The following is an 18737-nucleotide window of genomic DNA, read 5'->3' on the forward strand; positions in this document are numbered from 1 at the left end:
CAGGATTTTTTTCTAGAATTTCTCCAGGGGTTTTGAGGATTCCTTTGGCGATTTCCCCAGAACCTCCTCCGGGAGTTTTCTCCAAGAATTTCTCCGAGAATTTCAAGGTTTCCCTCTGGGGGTATTCCTTGGGGTATTCCTAGACCTTCTTGGAGATTTTTTCCAGGAATTCAACAGGGGATTTCTATAGCAATTCCTCCGGGGATTTCGTCCAGGATTTTCTTCAAAAAATCTGTCGCGGATTTTTTTCAGAGAATTTTTCCGGAGATTTCCTTTAGGAATTTCTCTTGGGATTTCAACCAGGAATTTCTCCGGGGATTTTCTTCAGGAATTCCTCCAGGGATTTTCTTCAGGAATTCCTCCGGGGAAGAACTCCTCTGAGAATTTTCGCCAGGAATTTCTCAGGGGATTTACAATAGTAATTCCTCACGGGATTTACTCCAGGAATTCCTCAGGGAATTTCCAATAGCAATTCCTCCGGAGATTTCGTCCAGGATTTTCTCTGGGGATTTCGTCCAGAAGTTCATTGAGAAATTCCTCTGAGGATTTTTTTCAAAAATTGTTTCTGGGATTTTTTTTTTAGAAAATTTTTTTTTCTCGAAACTTCTCCTGGGATATCCTACAGGAATTCTTCTGGGAATTTCGTCCAGAAATTCCTCCAGAGATTTCGTCCTTTATGCTCCAGGAACTCCTCCGGGGATTTTCTTCAAAAATTCTTCAGGAGATCTCCAATAGCAATTCCTTCGGGGATTTGCACCATAAATTTCCCAGAGGATTTTCTTAAAAAATTCCTCCGGAGATTGTTTTATGGAATTCCTCTGGTGATTTACTCCAGGATTTTTTCCGAGAATATCAAATAGAAATTCCTTCGGGGATATTCGTCAAGACCTCTATTAAGAATTTTCTCCAGGAATTGCCCAAGGGACTTCTAATAACAATTCCTACGGGGGTTTCGTCCAGAAATTCTTTTGTGCTTTCCTCCAGGAATTGCTTCGGGAATTTCCTCCAGAAGCAACTCCGGAGATTGGTCCAGGAATTCCCCTGAGCATTTCCTCCAGAAACTTCCCTGGCGATTTGCTCTAGGAATTACCAAGGGGATTTCCAATAGCAATCCCTCAGGGGATTTCGTCCAGAATTTCCTCTGGGTATTTCACCGAAAAAAATCATAAGGAAATTTCTCCGGGGATTTTCTTCATAAATTATTTCGGGGATTTTTTTCAGAGAATTTTTCTGGAAATTTTCTCCAGTTCTTGGAAAATTTGCAACAGGATTTTTTCCGAAGATTTTTTCCACGAATTTCTTAGAGGATTTCCTTCAGGAATGTCCCCGGGGATTTCTTCCAAGAGCTTTTCCGAGAATTCCCTCCAAGAAATAATCCGGGAATTTCTTTTGGAGATATTCTCCAAGAATTCCTCCGGGAATTCTTTTGGAGCTCCACCAGGAATTCCTTCGAATTTCCTTCTTAGTTTCTCCAGGAATATCTCTAGAGTTCGTCAAGCAATTACCCCGGAGTTTCTCTAGAAACGCCTCCAGAGTTCCTCCAGAAACACATCCGGAAAACCCCCATAGTTTTTCTAGGATTTTCTTTTGGAGATTCTGTAAGATTTTCTCCAGACTTCCTACAGGAATTTCTTTAAAGTTCTCTGGGTATTCCCTCGGTGCTTCACCGTTCATTCCTCCTGAGTTGTTCCAGAAATTCTTTAGGAGTTCTTTCAGCAATTCTTCTGGATGAAATCCAGTATATCCTCCGAAGTTCCTCCAAAGTTCCACCGGGAAGTACTTTGGATTTCCCTCTTAGCTCCTTTGGAATTGTTGCGTAGTTCTTTCGGGTATTCCTCAAGGAATTTTCCGGGTTTCCCCCATGAATTCCTCTGTAGGTCCTCTAACAATTCTTCCGGCGTTCCTTCAGAAATTTTTCCGGAGTTCTTCCTGAAGCTTTGAAGAAACCTCGAAGCATATGCTGGATAAAATCCAAAAAAAAATGCTGAAAGAACTCCAGAGGAATTTCTGGAGCACCTCAGGAAGAATCACGGGTGAAGCTCCGAAGGAACTCTAAAGGAATTCCTTTAGGAATTTTGGACAAAACCCTAGAAAATCTCCAAAGGAAATCCTGGAGGCGTTCCTTGAGAAACTCCGGATGTGCTATTGGAGGAAGTCCGGAAGCGTTTCTAGAGAAACACCGGAGTAATTGCTTGACGAACTCCGAAGAAATTCCTGAAGAAACCATGGAGAAAATTCAAATTCCCAGAGTTGGAAAGAAACTCCGGAGGAACTTTCTAGAAATCCAAATGAATCGCTGGAGGAATTCCCATAAAAAGTCTAGAGAAATTCCCGGAGAAACTTTTGAGAAATTTTCTGAGGAACTCTGGACAAACTCCCGGAGGGAATGTAGTGAATTATTCGAAGCAACTTCAGAAGAATTCCATTTCATGTTTACTATGATGGTCCTCTCAATCAACTTTCCAAAGCATTTCTGTTCTATGAGTCGATGGGAACTTCAGTAATCGATTCATGGAGGTTTGCCTGTACTTGAGGAACTCTGGAAAATTCTGGAGATATTTCGGAAATAAAATCAGGACGAATTATGGAGAAAATCCGAAGGAATTCCCAGTGGAGTTGCAAAAAAATTCCCGGAAGAGTTCTTGAAAAACAAATCTCCGGAGGATTTTTTGGTGGAACTCCATAGAGGAAATCCTCGACCCCGGAGGGGAAACCTGGAGTTCATGGGACATCCCTAGAGATTTTTTTTGAAAAAATCACCGGATGAATTTCTGAAGAAAATTGCGGTGGAATTCCTGGTGGAAATAACCAAAGGAATTCATTAGCGATACTTTTTGTCTAAACGTTCAAACAATGCGGAACAAACACTTCACGTTATGTCGTGCAAACACTGTAGCTGTCAATAATGATAAACAAGAAGCAAGAATAGCAACTACCGGTGCGGAAACAGGGTCGTACTCTACCAACCTTGATATCAACGATCGGTGCAGAAATGAAAGAATAGCTAAAATAGAACCGCTTTGCGTATTCATTTTATACACGCATCTGTGAACGGACTGGTGGGCATCGTCTAAACTGAAACTGCACGTTAAGAAATTTCCATTCAGTGTGCAGAGTGATTCTGCACGTAAAGAATAATCTATTCAGAGTGACGCTTAAAATTAATACAATCATGCATATGAAGAAAATGCATGGAATCTAATCGATTACGCGACAATTTACACAAATCATGAAGGTGCTGTTATTTGACAAGATTTGTAGTGTAATTTTGCGATTAGTCTGGTATTCTCTCTATGTCTATGATTTTATGATGATGGTACATCAAAGAATTTTCTGGGTGGTTTTCGTCCTTCGCCAACGCCGATGATTTTTAAATACTAGCTTAACATTTATGAAGAGATCTTGAGATTACAGTTATCAAATTTGGAACCACATATTTTCTAGCACCAGTACTGAGATTCTGGTGAAATTGCGGTAGAATTTTGATGCTCCCCGTGTGTTTTCTTAACAGCATGTTGAATTCCGATGTTCTAAGTGTTTCTGTGATATTCTCGTTATTTTGGTGGGGTTTCTGATAGTATCCTTGGAATGTCTAGAACTTAGAATGTAGAGATTTTTATGAGAATTGTCGTGATTCCATTGGTAGTCGTTAGAATTCAATGAGGATCTCCCCTAAAATACCAGGATTCCCTTTGAAATTATTAAAATGCTTAACGATTCCACAAAAAATCCATTGAAATCTATAAAATATTTACCGACATTCAAAACGTTTATATTAAAGCTTTACTTTGAAATTCCAACGGAACTGGAGATCAACGGAATCTTAAAGGTGTTTACAATAATTACAAAGATTGATTTTTGGAATTTCAAATATTCATACAATAATTCGCAGGAATCCCACCGCAATCTCATAGATTCTTACAGAAATACCGTCTCAAAGATACCCACAGAATTCCAAGAGATTAATATTCGGAATCCCATTCCCACCCCAATTCTAGAGTTTTTACCAGATTCCTAATATTTCCGCAATATTCCTTGAATGGTATTTAAATTTTCAGAATTATCATAAAAAATCCGACATCCCTATCGGAATCTCAAAGTTCCTACAAGAATTCCGGAATTCAAAAGGAAATCTGAGATGTCAGAATTTACACGTAAAATTCCTAAAATTCCTAGAAAATAACATAATTATCGTAATGCCAGAATTCACACGGATATTATAAATTGCTACTGCCGGTAATCTTTTCGGAATCTCAAAATTGGCGGAGTGAAAGTTTTCGTAACCTCAGAATTCCTTTGCAAAACTCAAAATACCTTCCGATATATCAAAACTCATATCGTTTTCCCATGATTTTTACTCAAAAGTAAATTATTCCATTCAATTCCGCAAACTCAAAGCATGTGTAGCAACCTCTGAAGCTAACTACCAGTAGCTTTGTAGTAAATGCTACCTTTATTCATAGCAATGCGTTGTTTGTAGTATGTTCGAAAGGTGTAGAAAGGAAAATGACACAACCATGTTCCACTCGTGTTCCACATATAGCGTTTACTACCGAGAATGTAGTAAACTCAACTTTACTACATTTTATTCATACGGCCCATTATGTATGTTAGGGATGGGATAGTGCTCTTATGTTTCTTTCGACAAGCTGCCTTCGAAAATGTAGATAATGGCTAGCAATTCCAACCATAACACCTCTGCGAATTGGTGTTTACCGGGAGTGGTTATGAAGTCAGCTCTAATACCTGGAAAAATTTCCTTATCCTGCATTAACAGTCAGAGCATTTGTGCTAGGAAGCTGACAAAACTAGATGAGTTAAGAGATATTTTATCTGTGTCTGATGTGGATGTTATTAGCATTAGCGAAACATGGCTAAGTGATACAATATGTGATAGTGTCTTGTCTGTAGAAGGTTATCAAATAATTAGACATGACCGAATTGGTAGATTGGGTGGCGGAATAGCAATATTCATAAAAAAAGATATGAAGTTTAACATCCTTCGCGTTTCTGAAAACGGGTCAGGAGCTATCAATACTGAATATATAATCCTGGAAATAACAATTCATGGTCGCAAATTACTAGTCTGTGCATTTTACAATCCACCTGATGTCGACTGCTCCGCTCTGTTGGATTCTTTACTTGGGGACTATGGGGTTGCATATAGCCACACATATTTAATGGGAGATTTTAATACGAATCTCTTGAATAATACATCGACAAAAACAAGAAAGTTTGTAAGTGTTCTTGAGGCACATGGTTTTTGCAGTGTAGGTAGTGAACCAACTTTTTTCCATGGAAATGGACAATCACAGTTGGATCTCATTCTGACGAATGACCAATCAAATGTTCTTCGTTTCAATCAGATTGATGCACCCACGTTTTCTAATCATGATATTTTATTTGCGTCGCTTAATTTTTCAAAATGCCAGTCTACGGATACTTTCCAATATCGTAACTATAATGAAATAAACGCGTATAATTTAAATGAGGTGTTCCACACGATTGATTGGGATAATTTTTATCGTGTTAATGATCCTGATTTGTTGATTGAGTATTTCAATAACAAAATTATTAGTTTACATGATTATTTGGTACCCTTAAAAACAGTTCGTTATAAACGTAAGTTTAATCCTTGGTTCACCGATACGATAGCTAGAGCTATAGTTAACCGTGATTTGGCTTTTAAACAGTGGAAATCAACTAAAAATACTGAACATTACAATTTATACAAGAGGTTTAGGAACAGAGCTAACGTAATCATTCGCAATGCCAAAGAAAGCTATTATTCCGAATATTTTAATCCACATTTGTCACCGAAGGACCTATGGAAACGACTCAAGTCTACAGGGGTTAATGAATCTGCAGGGTGTCCAAATATCACTGCAACTTCTAATGAAATCAATGAATCCTTCTCTAAAAATTTCACAGATTCCACTGCTAGCACACCTCTCATATAGATCCACTTTGGAACTCATTCAATTTTCGAGCAGTTGAAGAATTCGAAGTGATAAATGCGTTTTTCGAGATTAAATCAAATGCTGTCGGTGTAGATGAAATTCCTTTGAAATTTTTGAAAATTATTCTGCCTCACATTATCACTCCAATCTGCCATATTTTTAATTGTATAATTAGTTCTGGTACATTTCCACAGTCATGGAAAATGGCAAAAATAATTCCAGTCCAGAAAAAACCTAGAGAAAACTCGCTTGAAAATTTGCGTCCTATAAGTATTTTGCCTAGTCTATCCAAAGTGTTCGAGAAAATTTTGAAAAAACAAATTTGTTTTTACGTCAACGAAAATAATCTCCTAACACCTTTTCAGTCTGGATATAGAACTAATCATAGCACGAAGACTATCATTTTGAAAGTAGTAGATGATATTGGTTTGGTTCTTGATAAAGGTAACGCAACTGTTTTATTGTTGCTTGATTTTTCGAAAGCCTTCGATAGGATATCACATAGTATTTTATGCAAAAAACTGCAGATAAATTTTGGGTTTTCCAACCATTCTGTTTCACTGATTCAATCATATCTCCGAGGACGTGTTCAAACTGTTTTTTACAACGGCGAATATTCTGATTACCTACCCATATCTTCTGGGGTTCCACAAGGGTCAATATTAGGTCCAATTCTTTTTTCACTTTATATAAATGACCTGCCAAATGTTGTTAAATATTGTAAAATTCAAATATTCGCAGATGATGTACAGTTGTATATTGAATGTGGTCATATAGATGTTGATAATATTGCCATTAAAATTAATGCTGATTTAAAAAACGTGTTTGATTGGGCAAGGAAAAATAATTTAACGCTGAATGTCAATAAAACTCACGCCATGTTCATTTCCAACAGGAATGACACAAATAAACCAACGATATTGATTAATAATAATGTAGTAGATTATGTTCAATCGGCAACCAGCTTAGGGTTTAAAATTCAATCCAATTTAGACTGGGACAGTTTTGTGTTACAACAATGTGGAAAAATCTATGGGAAACTTCGAACGTTACAACTATCAGCTTCACTACTGCCCGTAGCTACGAAACTTAAACTATTCAAAACTCTCGTTTTGCCTTATTTTATGAATTGTGATTTCTTATTAATGCAAATTTCGGCAGATACTTTAAACCGTTTGAGGGTTGCACTGAACGCTTGTGTGAGGTATGTTTTCAAACTATCGCGTTTTTCTCATGTTTCGCACTTACAACATCTACTGTTAGGCTGTTCTTTTGAAAATTTTTGTAAACTACGATGCTGTCAACTAGTGTTTAAGCTAACTAGCACAAAAAAGCCTGATTATTTATATGCCAAACTAAATAGTTTACGAAGCGCAAGATAAAAAAAATTTGCTATAGCAAGGCATTATACTGCCAAATACGGAAATAGCTTTTTCGTTAGAGGTGTTTCTATTTGGAATTATTTACCAAACGATTTAACGCTAATAAATTCGGGGTCAGTTTTTAGAAAGAAATGTATAGAGCACTTTAGGTAGTTGAAGATAAATTAAAGGCAAGTTAAAGTACAATGAAACACGAAATAGCGGCACTTCTTCTATAGAATTTACACTGTAACACTCGAAAAGACGGTTGTCTTAAGTTACTTATTGATAAATAAATGAATGAATGAAAACACTTCGTAAATGCTACGTGAAAATTCATGTTACGTGAAACTTCGGTGGAACTGACGAGGTTCATTAGTTCATGCGGTCATTCGGTGTTACCTATGATCCACGTAAGTGCTACGTGAAAAGTGCGAATGAAAAAAAAAACACGTATGTTTTCACGTAACAACGACGTGTGGATTGTTTTGAGTGTACAATTTCTACTCGATGTTAACACCTGTACCAACTGTCAGAGGAAAACTTTTAGCTGTGATGTTAAAGTCACCAAAATAGCTTTGGTGAGCGAATTTGACGGATAGCGCCGACAATTTTTGTCGCATAAGATTCATCGAATGTAGCGCGGTTGTTGCACCATGGCCAGATTCATTTCCCGAGCGCGTGCACGGAAAGAATTAACAATTGTGATTTAAGGCGAAGTAGGCCGTCATTGAAATTTGTACGCGTCGTTGATGATTGTTGCAAATTCATCTCACGATTTAGAATCAAAGAAAATCAGTTGGTTTTGCACTGACACAGCTGAAAAAGTATCAGCATACTTTATGCATGTTAGCGCGTACAGTGATACTTTTTCAAGTCAATATAAACTATTAAGACTGAGTTTTATCACTTTGAAATGCAAGCTGAAAAGTCATCATTGGTGCCAAAACGAATGACGGGCTACTTAGCCTTAAAAAAAAAAAAACAGTAGCGGAAAATCAACTGATGATCATTGTCGTTCTACTATTATCAAACATTTTAATAAAAATAAAATGCTTTTAGAAGTGCGCAGCAATGCTAAATCGGTCTGATGTATTCTGCGCAGTTCATATGTATTTTCCACACGTTCTCCTATAATTGTTTTTAATCCACTTTGATACCGTCAATCCGCCACCAAACTGGATGGCGTACACTCAGCTTAAGGTGATTATAAAACGAAGTCAAACAAGGGCACAAGACTGGAGAATCTGACAACAGTTTGCGTTGAAAACCAATCAATCTGCTTGCTTGCTGGTGGTGACTAATGGGATAAATTTTCAACGGTGAGAGCTGTTTGGTTCTCAAGTCTTGTGCTTTTGAAAATTTGAGGTGTGGCTTTGTTCTATAATCACCTTAACGCAATTAATAATTAAGTATTGAGTTGTAAATATTAGTATATATTAGTTGTGTTGCTAGAGGACATCTTGAAAATTCACTGAGATTCTTTCAGAAACCCTTCTGAAAGTATTATATGTAGTTATTTCTTTGATCGCTCTGATTTTTCCAATAACCTCCTTGGGACTTCCTATTGGACTATCCCAGAAACCCATCTTTGGTTATTAGGCGGCGTCCATTTATTACGTAACGCTAAAATTGGAAAATTTTGACCACCTTCCCCCCCCCCTCCGTAACGCTTTTTGTATGAAAAATTTTAAATTTTTTTATGAGCCGTAACGCTTGAGCCTACTCCCCCCCTCCCCCTAGAGCGTTACGTAATTTGTGGATGCCGCCTTATGGAAATCCTTTCAGGATTCTGCTGTAAAATTCTGGAATTCTGCCGTAAAATTCTGGAATTCTGCCGAAAATGATTTAATGATTGCTTTCCAGTGTAATGGAATCTATTTTAAAAATCTGGGTTCGGGGATTCTCACAAAATTTCTCGGGATTTCTTCTGGAAATATAAACGAAATTATTATTTAAATTCTGATATTTTCCTCGTAATTCTTCAGTATTTCTTCCGTGAAACTCTTTGAAAGTTCTTCAAAATCCCTTTGAGATTCTTTCCGAAAAATGTCTTAGATTATACCTATTATTCTAGAATACTCTCGGAAAGACGCCTGAGACTATAATAAAAAAAATCTATTATTTCACTTCACTTTCTTCCATGCAAATTCTTGGGATTCTTTCGGAAATTCCTCTGAAATTCTTTTGTAAATCCCAATGGAATTCTCCCAGAAATCCCTGTGGAATACTTCCGAAAATCCTGCTAAGAATCTTCCAGATGACGGGGATTTTTTTAAATCTTTATTTATGGAAATCATCCGAAAATTCCTCTGTAATTGTTTGTAAATCCTCCTTATATTCTTACAGAAATCCTTCTTATATTCTTACAGATTTATTGCTATTGATTTTATTGTTTCTGCCTGAGATAATTTTGTATATCCAGAATTATTCCGAAAATTCCTTCGTGATTCTTTAGAATTTTTTTCTAAGATATTTTGAGAAAAAAAAACTCTGTGATTCTTCTGGAAATTCATAAGGAAGTGTTTTTGATTTTTTTTTCGTGATTTATCATTGATTTTCCTTGAAAATTTTCTTAAATCCTTGGCAGAATTTTCTGAAAATCCCTCTTGACTTCAAATGGAAATCCTCCAAGAAAACTACCGGACAGTCACTAGGACTTTAAAAAAATACCTATGAGATTCTTTGATTACTGATTTCTTTTTCTGAGCATCTTTTGAAAGTGACTTTTAAATGGTTCTGGAAATTCAATTTGAAATTATTCCGTAAATCTTTCTGGAGCTCTTCTGGACATCGTAATTATTCTGGAAAATATTCATGAAATCGTCTGGATGTCTGTGACTTTTCATTGAATCTTCAGGGGTTCTTGCGAAATAACTTTTGGGATTCTTTTGGATATCACTGTAAAAAACATTCAAAATCCATTCGAAATTCTCCTGAGATTGTTTCAGGAATTTACGAGAATCCTTAAAATAATTCCTTTAGAAACCTCCCTGATAATATTTTAGTGATTTCTCTGTGGTTCTTCTGTAAATCGACCTGGGATTCTTCCGGAAATCCTCCTTTAATTCCAAAGCAATTTCCAGAAGAATTTTCAGAAGGATATTTTTAAGAATCCTGTATATTTTTCCCTAAGAATCTCAATGTATTTAAACAAAATACCAGGACAATTTACGGTTCAATCCCACAAAAACTTCCGGTGGAATTCTTGAATGCTTATCATTCAAGCAGAATTCCAGTCGTATTTCCGGATGAATTTCGGCAGGTTTTACGGAAGAATCCCAGCAGAATTTCTTGAAAAATTCCAGTAAAATTTCTGGAAGAATCTTTGAAAGATGTTTTGAAGTCCTCCAGCAGGATAACAGAAAGAAATCTGGGGGTATTGTAGAAGAATTTCCGAAAGAATCCTAGAGAGATAGTCGAAATAATAACAGTTTTCTTGAAAAATTCAGGAAACTCCCAGAGTCTAGAGGTAGAAGAATTTCTGGAAGAATCCTTAACAGAAGGACTTGAAGGATCCTCAGAAAGATTTTCGAAAGTATCCCAGAAGGCTTCCCGAAAGAATGCTAGAAAGATATCTGGAAGATTTCCTACAGGATTTTTGGAAGAGTCCCAGACAAATTTCAAGAATATGGACGTAAAAATCTCAGTGGCATTTCTAGAATAATTTCAGAAAGATTTTCGGAAGCATCCTCGAAAGTATTCTAAAGGGATTCCGAAAGCATCTCAGGTGATTTCCGGAAGAATACCAGAGGTATTCTCATAATAATCCCAGAAGTATTTCCGGAAAAAGGCCAGAGTTATTTTCGGAGGAATTCTCGACGAATTTGTAGTAGTGTCGTAGTACATTTTTTGGCAAAATCCTCTAAAAATATCCAGAAGAATTGCATCAGGATTTTTGTTAGAATCTTCCATTGAATTTCCGAAAGAATCTTCGAGAATTTCGATTCGAATTTGATTTCCATTATTCGAATCACAAAGGATATCCGAAAGATATAGTACCGGAATGCTAACGATTTTTTTAGATGAGTTCAAAAGCGATATCTGTAAGTATTCTGTGATTTCCAGAAGAACTTAGAGAAAAATCAGAAATAATCTTTAGATTTCCAGAACAATCCCAGAGAGGTTTTAAAGGATTCATAAGTGATTTAAGGAAGAATCCCAGGAGGGAAATTCCATAGAATTCTAGAGTAATTTCTGGACCAATGTCTTTTTATATGCTGTATCAATATTTACAAGTAATTATAATAAACAGGTATTTATGGAACAATAACAATTTTAATTTATCGCCATAATTGAACGACAATTTTAATTAGAATGTGCATCCACCACATCATCCCTCTCAGAAGGATTATGATTCTAAATATTTTTTTTGCGGTGATTCAGAATTGTAATCACATACTAGTTTAATTGTATGTGGTGTCATTCAATATTTAAAATAAGATTCGTTAAGCCGAACATGTTGATCCTTCGACATGAACCAACGAGCATTGCTTGAAATAATGAGATTTTTTCGATTACTTTGATTACTGATTTTTTTTTCTGAGGATCTTCTAAAAGTTACTTTCAAATGATTCCGAAAATCCCGTTTGAAATTATTCCATGAATCTTTCTGCAGTTCATCTGGACATCGGAATTATTCTGGAAAATATTCATGAAATCTTCTGGATGTCTGTGAATATCCTTTAAATCTTTCAGGGATTCTGGCGAAATAACTTCTGGGATTCTTTTGAATATCACTGTAATTTGGATTTAGAATTCTCATGGGATTATTTCAGATATTAACGATACTCCTTCATACAGAAGTGATGTTTCTGTGAATCGCCTTGGAATTCTTCTGGAAATCCTTCTATAATCCCAAAACAATTCTCAGAAAATTTTTCAGAAGGATATTTTTAAGAATCTCAATGGAATTTCTGAAAAATACCAGAACGATTTACGGTTGTATCTCACGAAAACTTCCGGTGGAATTCTTGAATGATATCCGGAAGAATGACAGTCGTATTTTTAGATGAATCTTAGCAGGTTTTACAGCACAATCCCAGCAAAATTTATTGAAAAATTTAGAATAGAAAGATATCCGAAAAAAAACTCCAACAGGATTTTTGTAAGAGTCCCAGGAGTATTTCAAAGATATTGGCGTAAAAATCTCAGTGGAATTTCTTGAAGAATTTCAGAAAGATTTCCGAAAGCATCTCAAGTCATTTTTGGAAGAATACCAGAGGCATTCTCATAAGAATACCAGAAGTATTTCCGGATAAAAATCTAGAGTTATTTTCGGAGGAATTCTCGAAGAATTTCTAGTAGAGTCGTACATTTTTTGATAAAATCCTCTTTAAATATCCAAATGGATTGCATCAGGATTTATGGTAAAATCTTCCATAGTATTTCGAAAACAATTTTCAAGAATTTCAAAGAATTTGATTTCCTGGATTTCAAAAGTAATCCTTAAGGAGATAAACGCAAAATCACATACAGAGTTCTGCAAAAAAATCCAAAAAGATGTCCAGAATAATCGCAATGGGATATCCGAAAGAATCTCAGAAGTAATACCGGAATGGTAACGTTTTTTTTTGGATGAATCCCAAAGCGATATCTGGAAGAAAATTCAGAAATAATCTCAAGATTTTCAGCAGAACAATCCCAGAGAGGATTTGAAGGATTCATGAATGATTTAAGGAAGAATCCCGGGAGACGCTCCCAAAGAATTCTAGAGTACTTTCTGGAACATTTTTTTTTTTCATATGATTTATATATAAAAATACTTTGATTCAAATATATATTTCTTGTGTAGCATTAAGTTTTACTACAGACATAGCTCGTAACATCAATAATAAATTAAATTTATAAATCTTTTAAACACATCCAAATTAAGTAACAGTTCAAAGAGTAAAATACCATTCTCATGAGTTTTTGAGAATCATATGGTCGGTGTTTAGACAGACCAGACTAGATGAATTTTGGAGCTCTAAGGATACGTAAAGAACTCCATCAATTTTAAATCTTCCATGTTATTTTGATACAAATGTATCATCAAATAGATAAGTTCCATTATTACAGTAAATATCTATAATATTTTGATGTTTCACATGTTTGGGGTACATTTTTCTTACTCGATTGAAAAAAAAAACACTTGGTTCAGTCTGTCTGAACACCGACCATATCTATGTTTGCTATTTGATATTTAAATACTTGAATTGTGCTGTATCAATATTTACAGGTAATTATAATAAATAAGTATGTATAGAACAATAACAATTTTAATTTATCCCCATAATTGAACGACAATATTAATTAGAATGAGCCTCCCCCACATCATCCCTCTCAGGAGAATTTTGATTCCCAATATTTTTTTTGCGGTGGTTCAGAATTGAAAATATCAAAAGTCTATTGTAATCACATGCTTTTTGTTCAATTGCATGTGGTGTTATTCGATATTTAAAATAAGATTCGTTAAGTCGAACATGTTGATCCTTCCACAAGAACCAACAACAAGCATTGCTTATGTTAAGAGATTTTATCGTAATGCACAACCAGCCTAAACGTTCTTCCCCTTTTGTATATGTACTAATTATAATTTCAAATTATTTTAATTAAATCAGTTGTGTTGTCTACTATTGTACACGGCAATATGTTTCAAAATAAGTGGAGCTGCTTTTAAAACAAACTTTAACATCGATCAACCAAACCATAGAATATCCAATAGCGAAAAAATAATAATAATAACCGATCATTGCAAATCGAGCCGAACTGGCGCTCTTTCCGTGCGCACGCGCTCTTTCCGTGCGCACGCGCTCTGTCCGTGCGCACGCGCTTTCTGCAGAGCTGTCAAACAGACTTTTGTGCCTTCCTTCTTTCGCTCTCCTTCAACTCAACAACTCAGCACGATCCACCTCGCGGTGGATTGGTGAGCTGTCTGGTTGTTGCAGATGAACACTTATCGTGTAGCGTGACATCATCATTGACAGTAAGCGTGCAACTCACCAGACAAACGATAGGTGTAATTAACAACTGCGCTTTTGTTTACAAAGTTTGAGTGGCAATGAGCCACTCAGTTCCACTAATAAACAACGTCGCCCTTACATGAAACGTAAGTGGAAATCAGCTACGTGGAATTCACGTGGACTTCATGCAACAATTCGGTGACTTTTAAACAGGTTTTGAGTATGGCTCACGTAGCAATTGGTGAGTCTTACGTTGGTCAGGTAAAATTGACAACAGTGATATAAATGAGAGCTTACGTGATTTTTCACGTAGCATCGACGTTTGGATTATTTTGAGTGTACTCAAAATAATCCAAACGTCATTGTTACGTGAATACATACATTCCATCGCACTTTTCACGTAGCACTTACGTTAATCATTGGTACCACTGAATGAACGCATGAACGCATGAAGTTGCTGCAGGGGGGTTCCGATTGGCGATCTTTTTTTTCGCTGACGGTAGCTGTTACCGTCTTTCGGTGGTGTCAACGTGCTTCGGGTCGCGTGGATGTGCTTTGCTGAGGCCAGCCAAAGACGTGAAAGCTGCTAGCGTGCTACTCTTCACAACTTTGTCAAAATCGAAGCCGGCCCGCACGATCCAATCACTTCTGAGGCATTTTTCCAACCATTTGTGTGCGAAGATGAGCAGTCTCGCAGCGGAAGTGGGGAATGATTGTTAGACAGCTCATTATCACAGAAGGCCGAATCACAAAAGGCCGGAGGCTTGCTGAAGATGATCTTCTTCAAAAGCCTATCAAGAGTATTCAGCAACCATATGTACTGCCGATCCGTAGAATATTTGTTTCGCGGTCCATAAGGTTTGCATAGAACATGGGAAAAGTAGGTGTAGAAGGGCATTGCAGGTCTACATGCAACGGGATCTCCATGAGAATTCCATTCCTTCTTCGACTTACCATATGGATCCTTAGAAGCTGCTGTGAACGGTATCTATCAGGTCTACGAGGAAGCTTGAAAGTTTGTATGTTTAAGTCGACCAAACAAACGTTCAATTTCTTTCGGTAATGAATTAAAGATTCATCAACCAATAGAGAAGATATCGAAACAAACCGCGGGTTCTTTTTTTCCATTCAATCAAACATGGATTTTCGGACAAATAGTCCCCACCAGATAGTCGATCAGCTTCAGCTGTATTAAAAATAAACAATCGAACAATAAAACTCAGTCGCTACTCACATTGAACATGCTGGACCATAAACTCTACCCCTTCGTGCACAATGGTGATCGCTGGCGTCAGTGTTGCATCTACCGTCGTGGAACTTTGCTGGTCCTGCTGTCCCTCTGCCTCCTTCTTCTCGCTTTCCCCTTCCGATTTCTTCTTGGACAGATCCATCTTGTGAAAATGTATCAAGTGATGCCTCAAACCAGCATGCTGCTTAAACTGCTGATCGTCGCAGAGCTTACACTTGAACTTGTACACATCCCCATGGATGTAGGAATGGGCCTTCATGTTGCTCTTCTTAGCAAACTCTTGTCCACAAACTTCGCATTTGTGAATCTTGACCGTTTTACCAATAATCGGATCGTTCGGGTGTTCCTTCGATTGGTGGATTACCAGGTCGACCTTCTTGTAGAAGATCTTATCGCAGACGACACATTTCACTTCCCGCTCGACTGAGTGAGTGGCCAAGTGCCTCACTAGCGGAGCTTTGGTGTTGAATTCTCGATCGCAAATTTTACACCGATATTGCTTCACCCCGCTGTGAAGTCGCTTGTGCACCCGCAAACTGTTGTCGTACTTGAAGGTCTTGCTGCAAATATCGCACGTGAACACGGTTTGCTCGTGTCTTGCCTTGTGCGACCGAAGGGCACTGGGATATCGAAAAGTAGAAGGACACTGGTCGCACTTGAATGGTTTGTCGTCCTCGTGCTGGCGGGTGTGCACCTTGAGGTCCTGGCTGTACTTGAATTGCTTCCCGCAGAGCGGACAGATTAGACGTTCGTGCAAGTGCTCGGCTCGCTTGTGCGTTTCCAGGTAACAGCGGAAGGCAAACGCTTTCGGGCATTCGTCACATTTGAAGCGTTGGTATTCGTCGTGTCGGTTCCGATGGCACACTAGGGATGTTACGTTAGCGCAGGTCTTACCGCATATCTCGCAAATGAAAGGCTGAAAGGTGGAAGGGGGAGTCATGAGAAACAGAATTGTTTATAGCGGTTGCTAGGAGTAGTACCCCCTTGTGCGGTGTCAGATCCGGATGAACAGTCTTTTTGTGTTTTTTGAGAGCCAACCGACCCTTGAAGGATTCTCCGCAAAAAAGGCAGATCTGCTGCCGTACTCTGGTAAGGTCATCAGCTATCTTGGATATCCGTTTTCGTTTCAAAGGTTTCTGATGTTCAATCACAGTTACCATTGGGGATTTCTTGGGCTGGCCCACCACATCTTCTGGAGCTTCTTCTTGGTTGGACTCTTTTTTGATGAATACGGTAGTTTGTTCATCTACGTTGGATGAAAGAGATTTTTGAGGCGTACTCCGTTGTCGCTCCGGGAGCCACGTCTGTTGAGAAAAAAAAAATTACTTCAATTTAGTAATTCCCACTGAAACAAAACCGCCATCAACACATATCCTTAGAGTGAAATTTTTTGTCGCTGTTTGATTGAATATAGACTAGAAGAGAAGCGTTTTGATCAACTCAATTTGATAGTACACTAGTTATGCTGGCTAACGAGTATACTATCAATTTAGTTGGTCAGTTGCAGTTGAATGAGTATTTCGCCGTGTTAGCATTAACAGGGTGGCCACCAAATTTCTATTTCGAAATTCCCGCTTTTTTCCCGGATTTCCCGGTACATTTTACGTAATTTTCCCGGTTTCTTTTTTTACTTCTTCTATATCAAAAATATTTTTTTATGAAAAGCACTATAACTTTTTTTTCGGTTTAGTTTCTTAATTGTTTTTCATAGTAATTTGATTGCTTATCAATAGTTTTCACTATTGGAGCAATAAGTTGACTATTAGATTGTTCTAATCTATATAGAATCTTATTCTGAAAACAGTGGCATAGTGCAGTATTCGTCTGAATCAATTTGTCTTGCGTTCGTCGAAAATCAATGGCGCTCTTGAGCTATCTATCATGGGAAAGAGATGGTTAATTGTTCTAATAAAGCAGACCCTACTCTTGATACGACAGGAGTTCAATGTGAATGCTATTTGAACCATATTTACCAACAATATGCCTTTTAATCCAAGCTTAGAATTTTAAAGTTCAAGTTTTAGGATCTAGACAACCTGAACACCGTTCGCGTTGAAAATTTGATGGATTGGTTGCATTCTGGTGATGATGAAACGATCAAAATTTCTCCTCAGAGCTCTGTTCGGTTCTCGACTCATGCTCTTGAAATTTCGAAGTTTAGCTTTGGTTTATAATCATCTAAGTGCATATTGATGTTGAATTTCTGATAATTTGGCTCAGGTGCCTAAGTATTGATGTAAGGTACCGTGGGGCAAGTGGGTAATGGAATTCGCATAGTTGAGATTCTTCAAATTCTATAGACTTTAAATTGAAACAAATGAGGTCGTGTATATTTTTTAGCTTGACTCCTACCAAATATAAGCAGCATGCTGAAATTGATTTTTGTGAAAAATTAAATAAAAAAATACAGAAAAAGTTTTTGAAAAATGTCTCCTTACTTCTTTACCGTTTTGAACAATAATTTCAAAAACAAACAGTTATATTCACGATTTCTATTAGTTTTAACATTTGTTAAGGCTTCCCAATGAACAATAACATAAGTAAAATGTAAACAAAGAAAATGTTATTCTTTTCACTTGAATTTTCTTCTGTTCAGTTATGTTAGTTGAAATGATTCGACCACATTATAACTGCAACATTTCCAATGTTAGTTCTTACATTATAGGACAGCAAATGCATTTCTGCTCGATAATTTCCACCGCTCGTTATTTGTTTTTGAGAAAGTCGAATATGACGTCGGATAACTCTTCGGGAGAAATCAAACGGAATCCTTCAATAACGTAGTTAGAATCTTTTTTTATGTGGATAGTCCTATACCCCATTTTTATGTTTTGAACTAGCTTACATAGACATTCCACGAGATTTCCGTGTGTTCTCTAATATTGCAACTTTTCAGTCAACGTCTTCCTTTTAATTGGCTGCCCGAAGTAGACATATTAATATTGAAATGTTTAGCAACATCAAAGGGATTATCAGTGGTGGAGCAGAGGGGGGCAAAGATAAACCGAAGTGGTGGCTGACAACGTCAGTTGAGTGCTAGCGATAATCTGTCTCACAAACGGAGAGATCTGGTGGGTTCTATCGAGTGACTATCACTCCGATACGAGAGAAGAGAATCTTAAAATCACTCAGCATAAAGTGCGGTGTGTCAGAAAGGGAAAATTTTAAAAATATTTTGAAAAGAATTGAAAACCAAAAATTTGAAAATAAAATCAGTGTTAGG

General features: G+C 37.1%; 1 protein-coding gene across 3 annotated transcripts in view; it reads right to left on the reverse strand.

Moving 5' to 3' along the window:
• Positions 1-18737, reverse strand: part of LOC5568189 (zinc finger protein 611) — an 84075-nt gene that overhangs the window by 32641 nt on the left and 32697 nt on the right. For 2 of the 3 annotated variants that reach the window (XM_021848225.1, XM_021848227.1), the window contains 2 exons: positions 16495-16818; positions 15500-16430 (listed from right to left, as the gene is read on the reverse strand). In XM_021848225.1, the coding sequence (XP_021703917.1) occupies positions 15500-16430; positions 16495-16818 (1255 nt within the window). Of the gene's footprint in view, positions 1-15499; positions 16431-16494; positions 16819-18737 lie in introns of those variants that run through there. The other variant, XM_021848228.1, reaches the window with a different exon arrangement.

This window comes from Aedes aegypti, chromosome 2 (assembly GCF_002204515.2).
Source record: "Aedes aegypti strain LVP_AGWG chromosome 2, AaegL5.0 Primary Assembly, whole genome shotgun sequence".
NCBI classification, from domain to species: domain Eukaryota; kingdom Metazoa; phylum Arthropoda; class Insecta; order Diptera; family Culicidae; genus Aedes; species Aedes aegypti.